The sequence below is a fragment of the Protopterus annectens genome, chromosome 5.part0 (genome assembly GCF_019279795.1).
Source record: "Protopterus annectens isolate FY-2018-M chromosome 5.part0, PAN1.0, whole genome shotgun sequence".
Classification (NCBI taxonomy): Eukaryota; Metazoa; Chordata; order Ceratodontiformes; family Protopteridae; genus Protopterus; species Protopterus annectens.
In genome coordinates, this window is record NC_056735.1 from 1,707,570,290 (window position 1) to 1,707,588,842 (window position 18,553).

The 18,553-nt window shown below is 43.4% G+C and overlaps 1 protein-coding gene across 1 annotated transcript in view; it reads left to right on the forward strand.

Moving 5' to 3' along the window:
- Nucleotides 1-18,553, forward strand: part of CFAP91 (cilia and flagella associated protein 91) — a 1,839,442-nt gene that overhangs the window by 892,813 nt on the left and 928,076 nt on the right. The window contains exon 10 of the mRNA XM_044071500.1: nucleotides 16,757-16,896. Within this exon, the coding sequence (XP_043927435.1) occupies nucleotides 16,757-16,896 (140 nt within the window). The remainder of the gene's footprint in view (nucleotides 1-16,756; nucleotides 16,897-18,553) is intronic.

Genomic DNA, 18,553 nt, shown 5'->3' on the forward strand with positions numbered 1-18,553 from the left:
GTGCAGTAATTGAGACCTGGTTCAAGGCTCCAGAGAGCACCCCTGCAGTACCAGGCTACAATTCTTACCGCACTTTTCGGCCACAAAACCAGGACCGAAACATTAAAGGTGGAGGAGTGTCCATATTCACCAAGGATATTCACACCTCCAGGCTAGTTGTCCAACACAATGCATCTGAAATTCTCCAGGTGCAACTAACACTAGGTAAGACTGCAATCCAAACTGTAGCTTGCTACAGATCCCCATCCATGCCCCAAGATTCTCACTACACCTTTCTAAACATATTGGAAAATATTAAGATACAACCAAACACCCTAATACTGGGTGATTTCAACTACCCTGCCATTAATTGGGAAAACTACTCAGGTACCAACTCCTTTTCCCAACGGTTCTTGGAATTCATAAATTCCAACGCCTTGGATCAACTAATCCATTGTCCCACCAGGGGCTTCAATATCCTAGATCTGGTCATTACCAACATGGGAGAATGATGCTCCACACCAGTGGTCACCCCCTCATTGGTCAGGTCTGACCATAAGCAAATCACCCTTGACATCCACATCCCACCACCACCCCCTAGTAAGGAAACCTCCTTAAAAAACTTCTACAAAGCCAACTTCAAGCTACTGAAGTCAGAAGTGACAAACTTCACAATACCCACGCAGACGGGATCTGGAAGTTCGACTGCAGAATCCTACACCAAGGCACTGTATGAGCAGATCCACTCGAGCATGAATCGTGCCATCCCAAATAGAACCAAGATGCTCTTCTCCAAAAAAGGAAGCCAGTCTGGTGGTCCCCTGCTATAAACAAACTATACAACGGAAAGAAGAAACTGTTGCAAAAAAGAGGAAAATCCCAGGATGCAAAAAACTCCCTCACCAGCCTCAGTAAGAAGCTGAGATCCCTCATAAAATCCTCAAAAGCTAGTTACGAAAATAAAATTGCCAAAGATTCCAAAGTCAACCACGAGGCATTCTATAGTTATGTCAAAAATCTAAACGGTAATGCTCAGATCTGCTCTGAGGTACAACAGAATGGCATTAAATATACTGATCCCAAGGATATTGCCAATATCCTGGCAGATCGATTTAGTGCCAACTTCACCCCACTCTCACCCCCTAAAGGGCCCATCTCAATACAAAAAGATTGCCAAATTCTGATAATCATGGCCACACAGGTAGAAACCGCACTCTCCAAGGCTAAGAATACAGCATCCATGGGACCAGATGACATCCCAGGCTGTGTACTACATGAACTGCAAAATTAACTGGCACCTCACCTAAGTGTCATGTTTAATCATAGCCTCACCTCAGGCTTCGTGCCCACTGAGTGGCGCACAGCTACAGTTATCCTGCTCCACAAGGGAGGATCCACCTTGGATCCCAGGAACTACCGTCCCATCAGTCTGACAAGCCTGATTTGCAAGGGCATGGAACGCATTATCATGGAACTTATAAACAAAGACATTGGCAACCTTCAAACACTAGACCCCACCCAGTGTGGGTGTGTGAAGGGCCAATCTTGTCTCCTGAATCTGATTGACTTCTTCGAATCAGTCTCCAGAGCTGTGGACGAGGGTAAGGCAGTCCACACAGCCTATCTGGACCTCGCCAAGGCCTTTGACACCATCCCCCACTCTGGAATCATAGATAAACTTACTACGCTGGGCATAAATACCTATGTCACTTGATGGGTTGCTAACTGGCTTACTGACAGAACCCAGACAGTAAAAGTAGCCGACTCCAAATCCAGCTCCAGACAAGTGACAAGTGGAGTACCTCTGGGTTCAGTCCTGGGACCACTCTTGTTTGGCATCTACTTCTCTGAAGTACAGGCCAACACTAAGGGACTCTGGCTAACAAAGTTTGCAGATGACTGCAAACTGGGAGCCATTATTGAATCCCCAAAGGACGTGGATATTCTACAAAAGGGCCTTACAGAAACAGATGCCTGGTGCCAGAGCCATGGGCTCAAGCTTAATGCCAAGAAATGTATAGTTATCCCCTTTGGAAAAAAACATGCACCCATGAATTACCACATAGGTGGCAGGACACTAAACATCGAAAGTGTGATGAGAGACTTAGGGACACAGGTGGACAGTGGTCTCACTTTCGATAACCACATTGCCACAACAGTCAGGAAATCCTTCTATGTGGCACACCTCATCACTAAGGGCTTTTCATCCAGAAAAAAGGAGGCCATTGTCCCACTGTACTCATCCCTTATTAGACCCATTATAGAGTATAATGCCCCGTTTGGTATGTACCTCACAAGACATCTGCAACAACTTGAAAGGCCACAGAAATACCTCACTAAAAGAATCACAGGCCTAAAGCAGATGCCATATACTGACCGTCTAAAAAAACTCCAGCTATACTCTGAGGCATATCGTCTACTCAGAGGCAATCCCTGCTTAACATACAAGGCCATGTCAAACTCTGAGCTGTTGGACATGCTCCACTTAAAGAAATCCCAATCTCTCAGAGCCACATACTCCAGGGATCTAAACCTTGTCATCACAATGAACAAAACATACTGGAGGGATAGGTTCCTGACCCAGAGACTCCCCATACTCTGGAATAGACTGCCCATACATATCAAGCAGAGCGCCTCTTTGGCCCTCTTCAAAAGGAACCTTGATGATTGGATGGAATATAGGAAATTCACCCCGGGGATCATGTTAGTCACCCTGCTAGACAGGGGCCTGGAGAAGTAAATATAGTGGGAAGAAATATCCAGGGAATTGTTATGGCTAGGCTTGCATAGGCCCTAGGGCCGATAGCCTAGTACTAACCTATGAACAAATTACCTCAATGGGTGGATCTTTTCACACAAGACAAAGGGCATCTTATCCATCCTCACTTGTTCACATTTCAACTGACGCTGTGGGTGATAGGGTTTTGATCCCTTTCAGGTACCTATCTCCCTAAGGGCATGCTTCAGGTTCTGCAGGAGGCCAGGTAACCCACTATTAGAAAATCATATATGTCCAAATGGAAAACATTTTCTGTCTGATGTCTCTCTTGCCATCAGGATCGCCTATCTGTGGAGGTTCATCTAGTTCTCTCTTTTGTGTGATCTGCTCCATACTGTTTTAGTATATTCTTCAGTTAAACCTCACCTGTCAGCAATCTCTGCTTGGCTGGCCTTGACTCCTCCTCCTCTGGCCTCTAGATTTGAGGTAAAGCAGTTTTCTTAAAGGCGTCCTTCTTATCAGGCCTCCCAGGAAGCATATTCTACCTTACTGGAACCTCAATTTTGTACTTGAAAAATTGATTCAGGCTCCTTTTGAGCCTGCTTTTTCAGCTTCCTTACAGCATTGTACTTGGAAAGCTGTTTCTTTGTCTTTCACTTCAGCCAAGAGAGTGTCTGAACTTCAGGCTCTCATGGCCGTTCCATCTTTCTTAGTTTTCAACAGAGATAGGGTGGCTCTTTGTACTAACCCTTCATCTGATGTTGTTAATCATCTTTCCATTCATCACTGATGGGTTTGGTTCCAAGCCCCTCAGAACCTTGTCAGCCTAATACCAAACTTGCGTACACCAAAAACTCTTGAGCTAAGCTTCTACCCACAAAGCCTTTCTCCCTGTTACCTCAGATCTCGTTTGCCGCATAGCCATATAGCAGTGTTTCACCAAGCTCTTATTTTTCTTGATATTTTCTGGATATTTGGATATATATCTATTATTTAGTCACTCTCTAAATCTGTTTCCTTTCTACTTCACTCATTTACAGTTATTTGTAACTTTCCTAACCTGCTCTACCCATTGGGTAATTCTTTTTACCATTGTTGGTATGCCCTCTCCTTACCCTTGTGGTATCTCTTGATACCATCATTGATATATTCTTTCCTTTCTAGCTGTTTTCCTTGTTTGATATTCTGGTTAATTTGTGATTAGTGTGTTTGTGGAAACGTCTGATAAAAAAGGGACTTCGGAGTTTAAACATTGCATCTCTTGCAGTGGTAAACTCCCAAACAGTGACCCTCATGATGACTGTGTTTGTTGTCTGGGGGTTTCTCATCTCTCTGTTAAACCCCCTTGTCAGATTTGCCAAAGTTTCAGTCAGCGGATGCTGAATGAAAGAAAGAATAAATTGATTTTGAAAGGCCTTCTTACTTCTCCTTTCTGAGAGGCCCTTTGTGTGTCGGAGGTCTCAACCCCTCCTATGAAGGACAAGAAATGTCCCCAATCTGATCCCTCTTCACCGACTGGTGATAGGAGTAAGACACATAAACATAGCACCCACAAAACGTCCTCGGAGCATAGACTTGCTACTTCATCTATGACTACTGCTGCTCAGAGCTCTGCTCCGATTACTACTATGACTCAAGCCATGGATATTACCAGATCCTCGACGGCGCCACCTTCTGCAGCGACCCCACCCAGCTATGGCATCTACCTTGCCTTCCACTACAGCTATGACACCGACCTTGCCTTTGACTACAGCTATGGCACTGACTTTGCCTTTGACTACATCGAAAGTGGTTCCGACCTCTGCCATTTCTTTGGAACCGATGACATTGACCCCGAGCGCCTCTTCAGCACCGAGCCCTTTTTCTACTTCACTGATTCCTTTGCTACCTGTCTCCAAATTAGAGACTACAGTGCCACTAGCTCAGACACCACGGACCCACTACTCCCCCTCCTTGGATCTGTTCCTGGGTGAAATGCACAGCCCCTTTTTGGATCGACCCAACTCCCCTTCAGGAGTGTCCACGAGGTCCACCAGGAATCTATGCAAACTTGATGTGGTGCACCTGTTGGATTAGCTGTTGATGGCCAGAGGGATACCAAATGTTCCAAAGACTCATCCCCCTCTGGGACTTGGGTCTGTCTCTCCCAGGACTCTTGACTTATCTCATCCTTCGGACCCATTGGTGGTGGCGGCGGCAACCACTAAAAAGGATCTAGTGGAAAAGTCTTACTGTTCACCCACCCACCAGGGAGTCTTGGGCTGTGGACAAGTTGGGGAAGTGAGTCTTTGCTTCAGTGACCTTGGCTGTCAGGTCCCTAAACTATTTGGCACACTTCACAAGGCTCCAAGGAGGTCTGATTACCAAAGCTTCTGGATCCCTCACGGGTCAAGTTTCTGATGAGGCATGGGACAAGGTTGCCTCTCAACTTGCCACCCTTGAATCTATTTCCAGTTCGTCCATGAGGCTGCTCTTCCACACAACTGAAGGGGCGGCCAGAGCTGCAGGTGCAGGCATAGTCATGAGGCATCATGTCTGGATGCGCATCTGTGACCTCACAGACTCCTTCAAGTCCACCTTTTTGAACGCCCCTATTGATCCATCTTTCTTATTTGGTTCTAAAGTGAAGGACATGCTAGCCAAGTGCAAGCAAGATGGAAAGACTCTGTCTGCCATTGGCCTACATTTTTCTAAGCCTCAATGTTCTTTTTCCAGGAACCAGAGGAGTGGAAAATCTGTCACAAGAAATCTCAGGGTCTTTTCCGTAATGCATATGGCAAGGATTCCCCCAGAGGCAGAGGGGTTTCCAGTGGTGGAAGACACCCCTTTAGGGGCAGAGGGGGTCCCCGAAACCAAGACTTCAGGGATTCCTTCTCTGGGTGGTTTTATCAATGCTCTTGAAGTGTTGCCCGGTTGCTTTCCTCTGGAAGCAGTCAGGGTTCATTTTTCTCTGCACCAAACTGCCTGGCACTGTATTACAAATGATCGTTGGGTGCAGAGAATAATCTCCAGAGGATACTACATCCCCCTAACCTCCCATCCAAAACCGACAAAAACCCTTCACGATGTTCCACCCAATCAAAGGGAAGAAGCGGCTTCAGAGATAAGAAAGCTGTGTCAAAAAAAGAGTCATCCAGCCAGTCCCTCCAGACCAGTGCGGATCCAAGTTTTACTCAAGATTCTTTTTAGTGCCAAAAAAGACCAGGGACTAGAGACCGATTCTGGATCTCAGCCATTTAAACAAATCAGTTGTACCAACCAAGTTCCACATGCTCACTATTCAATCCATTCTCCCATTTTTAATGGAGGATGTTTGGATGTGCTCGATAGACCTCCGGGATGCATATTACCACATCAAAATGGACAAACTCTCCAGGAGTCTCCTTCGCTTCCAGTTAGGAGCCAATCATTACCAGTTCCGAGCCCTGCCATTTGGTCTCTCGACGGCCCCCAGAGTGTTCACAAAATGTCTAGCAGTGGTGACACTTCATCTGAGACTTCAAGGATTCCAAGTGTTTCCATATTTAGACAATTGGCTCCTCTCTGCCCCCACCAAGCATCTTCTGACTATGGCCCTCTGATGCACCCTTTCACTAGCGGAGTCCCTAGGCATCACTGTATACTGGGAGAAATCCAACTTAGAACCTACCCATCAGCTAGAATTTATAGGGGCAGGTTTCGATACTCGATCCTGCCTGGTATCTCTACTGGCTCACAGGCTTCAGAGGTTAAGATTGCAAGTGCATGGGATACTCTGTCAAAAAAAGGTGTCAGCAAGGGAAGTTCTCCAGGCTCTGGGGTCCATGGCTGCAGCCATTCTGATAGTTCCTCTGGCAAGGTTACACATGAGACTGTTACAATGGCTGCTATTGTCCCAGTGGTTTGCAAATCTTCACCCCCTAAACTCGCAGGTGCTCATAACCAACTCTTGCAAGCAAGATCTCCTCTGGTGGATGAGGCCAGGTGCAGAACTTTATTGTCACCCCTTTCAGACCCCTCAACCCAATGCCACTGTGACCACCACGGATGCTTCCCTGATAGGGTGGGGGGGGGGGCATTTTCAGGGAAAGACAGTCCAAGGCACGTGGTCGAGCTTAGAGGCCAACCTGCATATCAATGTTCTGGAGTTAAGAGTGGTGCTGTTAGCGTTGCAGGTATTACATCCACTTCTTCCCCCGGGAACGATTTCAATTCAGTCAGACAATATGTCAATAGTCTGGTACATCAACAAACAAGGAGGAACCAAATCCTACCCCTTGTGTTGAGAGGCCATGAGAATTTGGCTCTGGGCAATAGCTTCCCACAGCTTTCTTATAGCAATGCACATCTCAGGGAGTTCCAACGTGATTGCGGACAGGTTGAGCAGATGCATTCTCCTTCCACACGTGTGGTCTCTCAATCCCAAAGTGACGGCAGAAATTTTCAGCCGATGGGGCCAGCCCTGCTGCGACCTCTTTGTCTCCCCTTCGAACAACAAATGCAGCAGCTACTTTGCCCTCTTTCCCCCAGAGGGGGAGTCCCCAAGAGATGCTCTGACTCATGACAGGCCGACAGGTCTCCTCTACACTTATCCTCCAATTACCTTTATACCTCTATTCTTAAAGAAAGCCACTCGGTTGAGATGCAAGGTGATCCTTATTGCTCCATTCTGGCCTCATCAAGTGTGGTTCCCCTTCCTCCAGCCTCATCTTTTACAGCCTCCATGGATCCTGGACACTCATCTAGACTTAATTTCTCACCCCAAGGGTTGACTCACCCAAATTTGTCCACTCTCAAGCTGGTGGCTTGGTTTCTCCACTTCTGTTAGTTGCCAGACCTTTCCCCACCTGTTCGTGACATCATTCTGGCCTCCCATAAACCATCCACCAGAAAACTTTACAGAGATAAATGGAAAAGGATTTCTCTTTGGTCTAAAAAACAGATGCTAGATCCCTTCTCAACCCCGGTCTCTGTCATCCTTCAGTATCTGTATGAGTTCTGTAAAAAGGGAGCAGTAGCCTCTACCATACGAGTCCATTTAGCAGCAATTTCCAATTTTCATAACTGAGTACAGGGCATTCCAATTATATCCATTCACCTATGCAAAACCTTTCTCAAAGGAGTGTTTCACAGCAGACATCCAAGTAGGTGTTCCTTAGGGACATGGAATCTCTCCCTAGTACTGTAGTCTCTCTCTCAACCCCCTTTTGAGCCTGCTGCAAAATGTGATCTCAGATTTCTCTCATGGAAATCTCTCTTTTTGGTAGCTGTCACTTCAGATAGATGGATTTCAGAATTACAGGCCTTATGCATCAAGAGACAATACCTAATATTTCATAAAGACAGAGAATCTCTATGTACTAATCCATCTTTTCTCCCCAAAGTGGTTTCTGTTTTTTCTGTGAACTAATCCATCGAGCTCCCAGTGTTTTTCCCAAATTATTCCAATAAAGGAGAATACTGCCTACACTCCTTGGATGTGCATAGGCAACTACGTTTTTACCTAGACAGGACTAAATCTATCCACAAGACAGACCAACTTTTCATTTCCTTCTCTGGTCCAATGATGGGATATGCTGTGTCAAAAGTCACTTTATCAAAGTGGCTCAGAGATTGGATTTCCTTTTCATATTCACGTACAAATGAGCATAGACCTCATAATATCAAAGCACATTCAACTAGAGCTATAGCAACCTCTGTAGCTTTTCACTCCAGAGCCTATATGGATGACATTTGTGCAGCAGCCATTTGGGCTAAACCACACACTTTTATCAAACATTACAAATTTAATATGGTCTCCAGGGGAAGAGTGGCCTTCAGCTCAATGGTGCTCAGGAATGTCCTCCATAAGGGCCACCCAGGTTTCTCAGGTAGCTTGGGATTCTGTCCCATCAGTGATGAATGGAAAGAAGATTAACAACATCAGATAAAGAAGTTATGTCTTACCATAATGTTCCATCTGTGTTGTTGATCTTCTTCCTTTCATCACATCTCACCCTCTGTCCCCCACCAAAGGTTCCTGGTGGATCTCATGGGTCCTTGTGGTGTGTCATGGTTTTTGCGCAGAAATGGCCTCTGCTTTATTTCTATATGTCTTATGCAAACTCAATCTGAGGTAACAGGGATAAGGGCATTGTGGGTAGCAGCTTAGCTTGAGAGTTTTTGGTGTACGCGAGTTTGGTATTAGGCCGACACTGTTCCGAGGGGCTCAGAACCGAACCCATCAGTGATGAATGGAAGAAGATCAGTAACACAGATGAAACATTATGGCAAGGCATAACTTCTTTTATTATGCCCAAGGTCATCAATGAGTTGTCCCTTATTCAGTTTATTCTTCTTTCTTCCTTTTTTTCTTTCTCTGCAGTCTGCTATCAAGAAGGTTCTTTACACCTTGGATTTGCATAGACAGCTCAGATATTATTTGGATGAAACTAAAGTTATTCAGAAATCTGAGCAGCTTTTTGTTTTCTGTCATCACAGGTCTTTGGGTTTGGCTGTTTCTAAGCTAACCATTTCTTCCTAAATTTCTATGGCCATTTCTTTTTGTTATTCTTTTCATAGTAAATATCTTTCTTCATCAGTAAAGTCTCATTCTACCAGGGCTGTTGCCTCCTCTGATGCTTTTTTCAGTTGTCTGGATACCAATTCCATCCATGAGGCTGCTACTTGGTCCTCTGTTCATACTTTTGCTAAGCATTACAAGTTGGATGTTATTGCCAGAGCCAGAGCTGGCTTTTGCAGGGCTATCATCCATGGGTTTCTAGATGGCTCTTTCATGCAATCCTCCTCTCAGGTTTCCTGTTGAGCTTTTGTAGTCTCCCTTAGGTTATGAATACTGCAACAGTGATATAGAAGGATATGTTACAGTTGTATAAACTCTTACCATAGCAGTAGATGTCCTTCTCTTCTTTGTTACAGTATTTGCTCCCTCCTTCCTGGCCCCTCAATTCTAGCCTGTTCTTTCTTCACTTCCTGACTGAGGGGGCTCTTCTCCTTTTTCTCCTTCTGGATGCACATGTTTTTCCTTGTTATTAGGGGCATTCTGTTCCTCCTGGGGCTTTTTCAGTTCTGAGTGTCTGCTTCTGTAGGTCACCTTTATGCCCTATGCCTTGTGTGGGGAGCATATGTGTGACATGTAATGCCTATAAATACTAAAGGCTTTGGTATACTGGCCAAACATTGAGCTATCCTTAGCAGGAGATCCCATAGGTTATGAATATTGCAACAGTAAAGAGAAGGACATCCACTGTTAAGGCAAAATGTTACACAACTTACTTTCTAATGCCAGTTATGCTTATTTCAGGGATGTAGTCTTGAGTTTTTTAAACATAATGACTGTTTTTATCATACTTTATAGCCTTTCTTGCTATCTCTGTTAAGCATAGTTCTCAACCATCCTTGATTTTGTAGAACAACCCTAATTCTGCCTCATATTTTTGTTCTGTCCCTCATGACATTTTTGGCTTTCTTGTAAGTCACCGAGGTTAAATCACTCTATAATGCCAGTCATTAGTTTTATATTATTCTTCAAAATAATGTATGTTGATGTTGCTCTTTTAACCCTTTTTGTGAATTAGAGTAATATTTACAACTCTTGGAGTAACTTCAATTATTTTTGGCTTTGTACATAATTCTTGAGCAAAGAAGTTGAAAACTATGTTGTTAAGTATTTACATTTAAATGCATTGTTGTGGCTTAGTGTAATTACCATCTTTACATGTAGACAATTTCTAAAAACAAGTTTCTCTAATCTGAAGTTGTCATTTTCATTTGTTCCTCAGTGAATGGAGTTTAAATCCTACTCAGCCATTTACTAAAGATTCTAGGATCTGAATCTCAAGGTCCTCCCTTACCCACAATGCCCGTGACTACTATAACACCTAAGACCACGTTTGCTGCTTTTCTAGACAGTTGGAATTGCAATTTCTCAAGCTCCTTTGGAGTTAGTTTTCCTCTCTGATTAAAAAAAAAAAAAAAAAAAAAAAAAAAAGTCTTTCCTTATTTATTTTCTTTTTGTAGACTTTGGTATTTTCTAGTATGGCTGATAAATCTATGGATTTAAGAAATGCACTTCCTGTGGGAATAAGATTCCCAATTCTGATGCTCACATGGGATGTGTTTATTGTCTAGGCCCAGCATATCTGCATACCTCTTGTTCTATATGTGCAGCCTTCAATGCGAGAGCAATAAGCGATAGGAGGAACAAGCTCATTCTGCAAGGCCTCCTTCCTGCTTATACTTCTTCTTTAGGGGCTCAAACCCCCTCTCAAAAACCAAAGGAGCCCATGGAGCACCATAAGTACTGTCCTGCCCAGACTCCTCCACACACATCTACTGTAGAACCTTCCAAAAAGGTTCTTAAGATTTCTGATCTGAAACCTTCATATGTGGCACAGCCTACTATTCCATCCCGTTGGCTCCATGCTCCCAGTTTCTCTCTGGAGCTGGTGTCTCCAAGACTGAGGTCTCTCTTCTTTCAGGAAACACCTAAGAAGTCCTCAAGGCCACCTTTCACATCCTCTTCTGTTAGAGCTTCCTGTAGTCTTTCCAAAGCAGAGGTGGATAAGAGGTTGAGGAAATTCATCAGAACACAGATCCAGATGGGAGTTTTGCCAGCTCGGTCTCCCACTAGATCTGTGAGCCGTCAACCTTCCTGTCAACCCATAATTACTTCTCCTCTGGTCCGATCACCCATTTCAGAATCTTTGGATCTGAGAATCCCAGGAATTGAATCATCGGATCCGAAGGTTGTTTTAACCTAGAGTCCTGCTACTTTCCTGACCCAATCAGCTCCAACACTGTTGGAGCACAATGTCTGTTGGAGTAGAAGCATCAGATTGATGTCCGAGGGGCTGACTTCGACTCTGAAGTTTTCAGAGCTGTCGCTTCCTCTTGGAGCCTCGGCACTTGATAGCTCGGCTGTGACTCCTTCCTGGAGCAGGGGTTTGGGGGACTCGGGTATCATCTGCTCTGAGACCCTCAGCTCCAGTGGGATTGTCCTCAGCCTCTCTGGTCCTCTCTGTCTTTGAGGTGGTGGAGAGGGGCTTCTCTCATCCTAGAGTAGTGTCGACTCTTCCTTTTTTGGATCCATACCCTACTCCTCCTCTGGACCCTGTATACAAGCCTTCACATCCTACACCTCAGGGATAGCCAGATTAGAAGAGGTTCCAAACAGTTCCATCGAGGAACAAATACCTCTCCAGAACATTCCACTGAGGAGGTCCCTCAGAAGAGGATATGCAAGAGGAAGCACTTGGATTTCCCAAAGGAATCCCTCACAGAAGACATCGACTTTGATGAGAGGGAAGGGTCCCCTAGATCTCCACCTGAAGATGTCTGATTTGGCGATATCATAGAGATCCTTTGCCATAAAGGTGGTTGGTCTTCCCAAACCCCTTCCCAGGAGGAATTGGTGTTCTTCAAAGCCTTCGGGTCTGGCCTGTCTACATCATAGGTTACTCCCTCTGTGGATGAGCTTATAGATCTTGTCACCCCCATGGTATGGAAGGAACCAGACTCCATAGAACCTATTCCAAAACATCCTGACAAAATATCAAGTGGCTCAGCTGATAGACAATACTGGACAAAAGGGATCCCTGTAAATGCCATTGTTGTTTTGGCAGCCACCAAAAAGGAGCTTGCCACTGTCCATCCCCTTAACAGGGAGTCTAGGGCTTTGGACAGATTTAGGAAGCAGTTGTATGGGTCAGCAACATTTGCCCTGCAATTGCTGAACTACCTGGCACATTTCCCCAGATTACAGAGGTACTTGATAAAGGAAAACTGTAATTCTGCCTCACAGTCCATGTCTGCAGAGGGACAGAAGTCCTTTTCCTTGTGCGTGACTACCCTGCAATCGTTTACAAATGCATTCATGTGGTTGATCTCACATGCCTCTGAAGGTACCTCAAGGGTGGTCAGCTCAGGCATAGCCATAAGGAGACATGCCTGGATGCATCTGTGTGATTTCGTGGAACCCTTCAAGGCATTATTCATCAATGTTATCTTTGATGGATCATCCTTGTTTGGGCCAGCAGTGAAAGAGACTCTCTCCCACAGTGAACAGGATGGAAAGGGCTGGCCTGCCATGGGAATTCGCTTTTCTACCCCGCAGAGATGCTTTTCCAAGAACCAACAGAGAGGTAAGAAACTGTGGTTCAAGAAACCTCAAGGTCCTTTCCAGGAGTCACGCAGAGAATTTTCCCCCAGAGGCAGTGGGGAAAATAACTACAGTGGCAGACATTGCCCATGTGGCAGAGGGGTTCTGCAGAACCAAGGAACTCAAGATTCTTTCTCGGACAGATCCTTTCAGCGTTCCTGAAAGGTTGCCCAACTGTCCATTTCTGGAGGCAGTCAGGGGAGCACTTATATTTGCACCAACACGCCTGGTTTGCCATCAGAAATTACCTTTGGGTGCAAAGGATCATATCCAGACAATATTTCATTCCCTTTTTATAAATTCCAGTAAAACCATGGAAGATTCTCCCCAATGTTCTACACAATCAGAGGGAGTTAGCAGCTCAAGAAATTACAAAGTTGCTAGACAAAAGAGTCATCCAGGAGATCCCACCAGATGAAACAGAATCTGGAATTTACTCAAGGTTCTTTTCAGTGCCAAAAAAGGCAGGGGACCTGAGACCTGTTTTGGATCTTAGCTATTTGCACCAGTTTGTAAAAAATTCCAAATTCCAGATAGGCATGGTTCAGTCCATTCTGCCCCTTCTTCAAAAGGATGACTGGATGTGCTCAATCGATATTCAAGACGAGTACTATCACATCAAAATGAAACAGGTGCCCTTGATAGCTGTCTGTGCTTCCAGGTGGGAGTCAGTCCTTATGCCCTTTGGTCTCACCACAGCTGCCAGGGAGGGTGGTAATCAAATGCATGGCAGCGGTAGCAGAGGCTGCTTGGATTCAGAGTGTTTCTCTGTTTAGACAACTGGATCCTTACTACACCAACCAGGCATCTACTAGTAAAAGCCAAAGATTATTTGCTTCAACTGTCACTCTCACTGGGAATCACCATCATCATGCACAAATCTCATCTTCAACCAGTTCAAGTTACAGACTTTATAGAGGCTCACTTAGACACAGTCAGCTGTCTAGCCCTTTTGCCTCAGAACAGAATTCTTACATTGAAAACACACGTCAAACGTTTTTTTCCATTTCAACTCCCCCAACAAGACTGATCCTCAAAGCAGTAGGGCCGATGGCTGCAACTATAATTCTGATTCCCACTGCCCACTTACACATGAGAATTCTCCAGCGGACCCTAGCGTTGCAATGGTCCTTTCATCGTTATCCCTCGAGTCTCCCAATAAAATTGTCTCAAATGTGCAGAAATTCTCTTCTTTGGTGGGTCCATTCTGAAGAGATCGATCAAGGTTGTCATTTTATCCAACCTCCCCCCCCCCAGTGCCACATTGACCACTGATGCCTCCGTGTTAGGGTGGGGCTGGACAATGCTCAGGATGGACTGTTCAAGGAACATGGTCCCTACAATAGATCAATTTGCATGTAAGTGTCCTAGAGATCAGAGCAGTGCTTCTAGCATTGCAGGCTTTTCAGAGCTTTTTCCCTCTAGGGACTATTGCAATACAAATGGACAACATGTTACTAGTCTGGTACATCAACAAACTGGGGTAAACAATTCCTACCCCCTTTCTTGAGAAGCAATGAGAGTGTGGCAATGGGCGATCTCATCCAACTGTTTTCTTGTAGTGATGCACATACTGGGGAAATGCAACATTCTAGCAGACAAACTCAGCTTGACCATCCTCATGCCTCACAAGTGGTCTGTCAACCAATCAGTGACAAACATGATCTTCCACTCATAGGGTCAAACTCACTGTGACCTTTTTGCATCTCCCTCAACAACAAATACAGCAGGTTCTTTGCCCTTATCCCACCTCAGGGACAGTCACAGAGAGATGCTCTAGTCCATATTTAGCTCTGTGGTCTCCTTTAAGCTTATCCTCCCCAAGTTTCATCAGAAAGCACTTCTGTTGAAGAGTAGAGTACTCCTCCTTCTGGTCTCGACAAGTGTGATTCCCCTTACTTTGGTCTCATTTAGTACGTCCCCCTTGGATGCTGGATCCCAGTCCAGACCTCCTATCTCACCCATCAAGGCACGTCACCCACATATTGCAGGCCTCAAGTTGACTGCATGGTTTCTCCACTTCTGATGATGGCTAGACATTCCTGGCTTTCCTCCCCAGTCCAAAAAATCCTAGTCTCTTCTCATAAACCTTCACTGAGAAAAGTTCTCAAAAGTAAATGGAAAAAGTTTTCTCTTTGGGCTCATCAGAGAGAATTAGATCCATTTATCACTCTGCTTCCAACTGTTTTAGATTTCCTTGCCTCGATTTTCCAGAGTGGAGCAAGTTTTTCCCCTATTGAAGTCCAGTTTGCAGCCATCTTGAGCTATCACATCAGTGATAATGCTTCTCCTTTAGCATCATCAGAAATATGTAAGGCCTTTCTTAAGGGTACCTTCTTACTTAGACCTCCAATAATGGACCCTCTTCCATCTTGGGATCTCAGTATGGCTTTGCAAAATGTAGTACTCTTCCCCCTTTGAACCATCAGCTTACATGGATCTCAAATTTATTTCTTGGAAAATTGTATTTTTGGTAGCTATAACTTCTACAATACGAGTATCTGAACTACAAGCACCATCTTCCAAACCGCTGTATTTGGTATTTCACAATGACAGGGTTACTTTACATACAAATCCTTCTTTCCTACCAAAAATTGCCTCTGAAACCAATATCAATCAGATCATCAATTTTCCAGTTTTCTTTCCTAATTTTGGAAACAAAGGTGAATACACCTTTATCTTTTTGATGTACATAGGCAACTTAACTTTCACCTCCACAGGACCAAGGAATTTAGAAAACTGACCGTTATTTGTCTCTTTCACTAGTAAAAGATTGGGATAACCATTTTCAAAAACTACACTGGCTAAATGAATAATAGATTGTATTTCCTATGTTTATTACTTGAGAAGTATTGCCTTAACTAAACAACTGAAAGCACATTCAACCAGGTCAATGTCTACATTGGCAGCCTTTTGGGCTAGAGCCTCTATTGATATTTGTGCAGCTGCCACTTAGTCTAATACTCATATCTTTATTGTGCATTACAAATTGGACATTATTTCCAGAAAAAGCACTGCTTTTGGTTCAGCAGTGCTCCTGAACATCCTTCCATGAGGGCCACCCAAGGTCACTGTAGCTGGGAACTCTGTCTCATTCATTGAGGAACGAATAAAAATGATAATATCAGATAAAGAAGTTATGTACTCACCATAACGTTCCATCTGTGTTGTCCATTTTCATTCTTCCTCAACTCCCCCCCCCTCCTTCTCCCTGTCCTTTGTCCTAGGGAGAGACCTGATGGAAGTGTTGTTAGGAACTATAGTTCCTGTTTGAGCTCCTGTTTCTTCTGCTATCACTTTCCTGTCATAGCATTGCTATTGTCTTTTTGAGTATAATGTACATAATAGCAGCAAAGTCAATCTGAGGTGTTGTAATGGTCAGGGGCATTGTGGGTAAGGGAGGAGCTCAAGATTTGGATCCTAGAATCTTTAGTAAGTGGACGAGTCGGATCTGAGGATTCGATCTGAACCCCATTCATTGCGAAAGAATGAAAATGGACAACACAAATGGAGGATTATGGTGAGTACTTCTTTTTTGTTTCACTGGCTGGAGTGGGTGGCTGAGAATGATATGTGACAAACATTCTTGTATTTGTTTGGCAAGCATGGGTGTCCATATATAATTTCTGTCATGCATAGATTGGGATTTATTTTTTCTAGGGTTTCATGTTTGAGATCTGGGTGTTCTGGCCTGTGGCTGCCTGACAACCACTGACGTATAGTGAAGGACAGCACAGCCAGCTAGTTATGATTCATGAGCTGCTGCTTAACAGAAAACTTGCTGAAGACAAACTACCATTAAATGAGCTGTATTTAACAAAGGCTAAACTGAAGACGTTCTGATTCATTTATCTACTATTATGGTGAGTACCTCACAGAACAGCACTTTCATACTACATTGTACTATATTTTCTTTTCAGGATTACTAGAGTTGGAAGCATCCTTACCAGAGTTTGTTACCCAGCCACGAATAACTCCTCCAAGGCCCCAGACAGCTATCAGAAGTGGTTATGTAAAAAGAACAAGTCGAAAGGAGGCTGAACTTGATCAGATTCATAAGGTAGGTAAAACAGAATTACCCCAATATGCTTAATATGTAAATTTTTTTGCATGCATGCTTTGTTATATACTGGCAATACTAAGGCTGTCCTGGCAGTGAGAGTTTTGAAATGCTGCTATGCTTGCTCTTCTCTTTTCATCTTGAATTATTATACAAAGCAGTGAACTTTTTGGAATAATAGAATTCAGACTTTGTAACAGCCATGCCTCCAGATTTCAGTGGAAAAATATTTCTTCTCCAATGGCTAAGGTTGCCACCTATTCAGATATTCAGAGTGGGACAATTCTTCCTGACATGCATGATGTTGTAGGACAGACTACATCTTCAACTATTACAAAAATATTAATGTCACTTAATTGCAAAAATGAAAAATCCCTCTTTTAGAATTTTAGTTTCGGTTGCTTTATATCATACTGAGATGTTTAAGTCACTGCATCAAAGTTTTCTGCAGTGTTTTAAGAAAGGTCAAAAATGTTTTTTTCCCCTAAATTACCACAATAGTTGCAATTCTCCCTATGTGTGTGTGTGTGTATATATATATATATATATATATATATATATATATATTATGTGTGTGTGTGTATATATATATATATATATATATATATATATATATATATATATATATATATATATATGGGAACCCTTCATTTGGCTGACACCATATGAGCGAACGTTTGAAATTCCGATAAATGATAGCGGAGATCCCGCTACAGTGCGGGACTGAGACATTCCCCTTTCCTGCACTGTAGTGAGATCTCGGAGTGAGAATATATAAGTAGCAGTGGGTGTGGGGGGGGTGCAGTTTTACTGTTTTTACAAGTAGTTAAATGGTGCTATTTCAGGATGTCGGTCTTTTCGATTGTCGATCATATGGTGTTGGCCATATGAAAGTCGGCATTCTGAACGGTCAACATTCTGCCAATATACATATATATATATATATATATATATATATATCACACACACATACACATATATAAAACACCAAAAACCCTGTGTTATATTAAAAAATTGCAGGTTTATTGTATACTTCCAATCAGGAAATAAACATGGCAGGATTTCATGACTTCTCAGTTAGAGAATGAAAGAAAAATAGCAGCACTTCTTAGCTTCTTAGTCTCAAAATCAAATAAAATAAATCCACAAAACTACCGAGGTGGTGTATGGACTTCCTCCGTCTTGTAAATTACTGTAAAGATAAGAATAACCTCCAAACATTTCCACAAAACAGAAAATTTATTTTCCACATACAATAAACAAAAACTAAACACTTTCATCCCATCTAATAGTGGGACAAATAACGAGGCTACAATGCCAAGTGTAGTTAGAAACATCAAATTTAGTAAGGGTTGTATTTTAACATACAGCCAGGAGGGTAGGGTGGTAAAAGTGGTGTTGATGGCCAATTGGAGAATTTTGGAAATGGGTGGTTTAAATATGGCTAAGCAAGGCTCAAGACCTATTGTTACATTCTGGAGAGACAGGAACATAAAAATTATTTGGAATACCAAAAAAGTATTGAAGGTATAACTACTAAAAGTCCTAAGATGTCAAAGTGTGGTAGATGCTCAAGTGTCCCTTTTATACATGAGGGTGACTTCATAAGCTTGTCGGGTATAGCAAGATACAGTGTCCTTCTCAGTGTAAATGTATT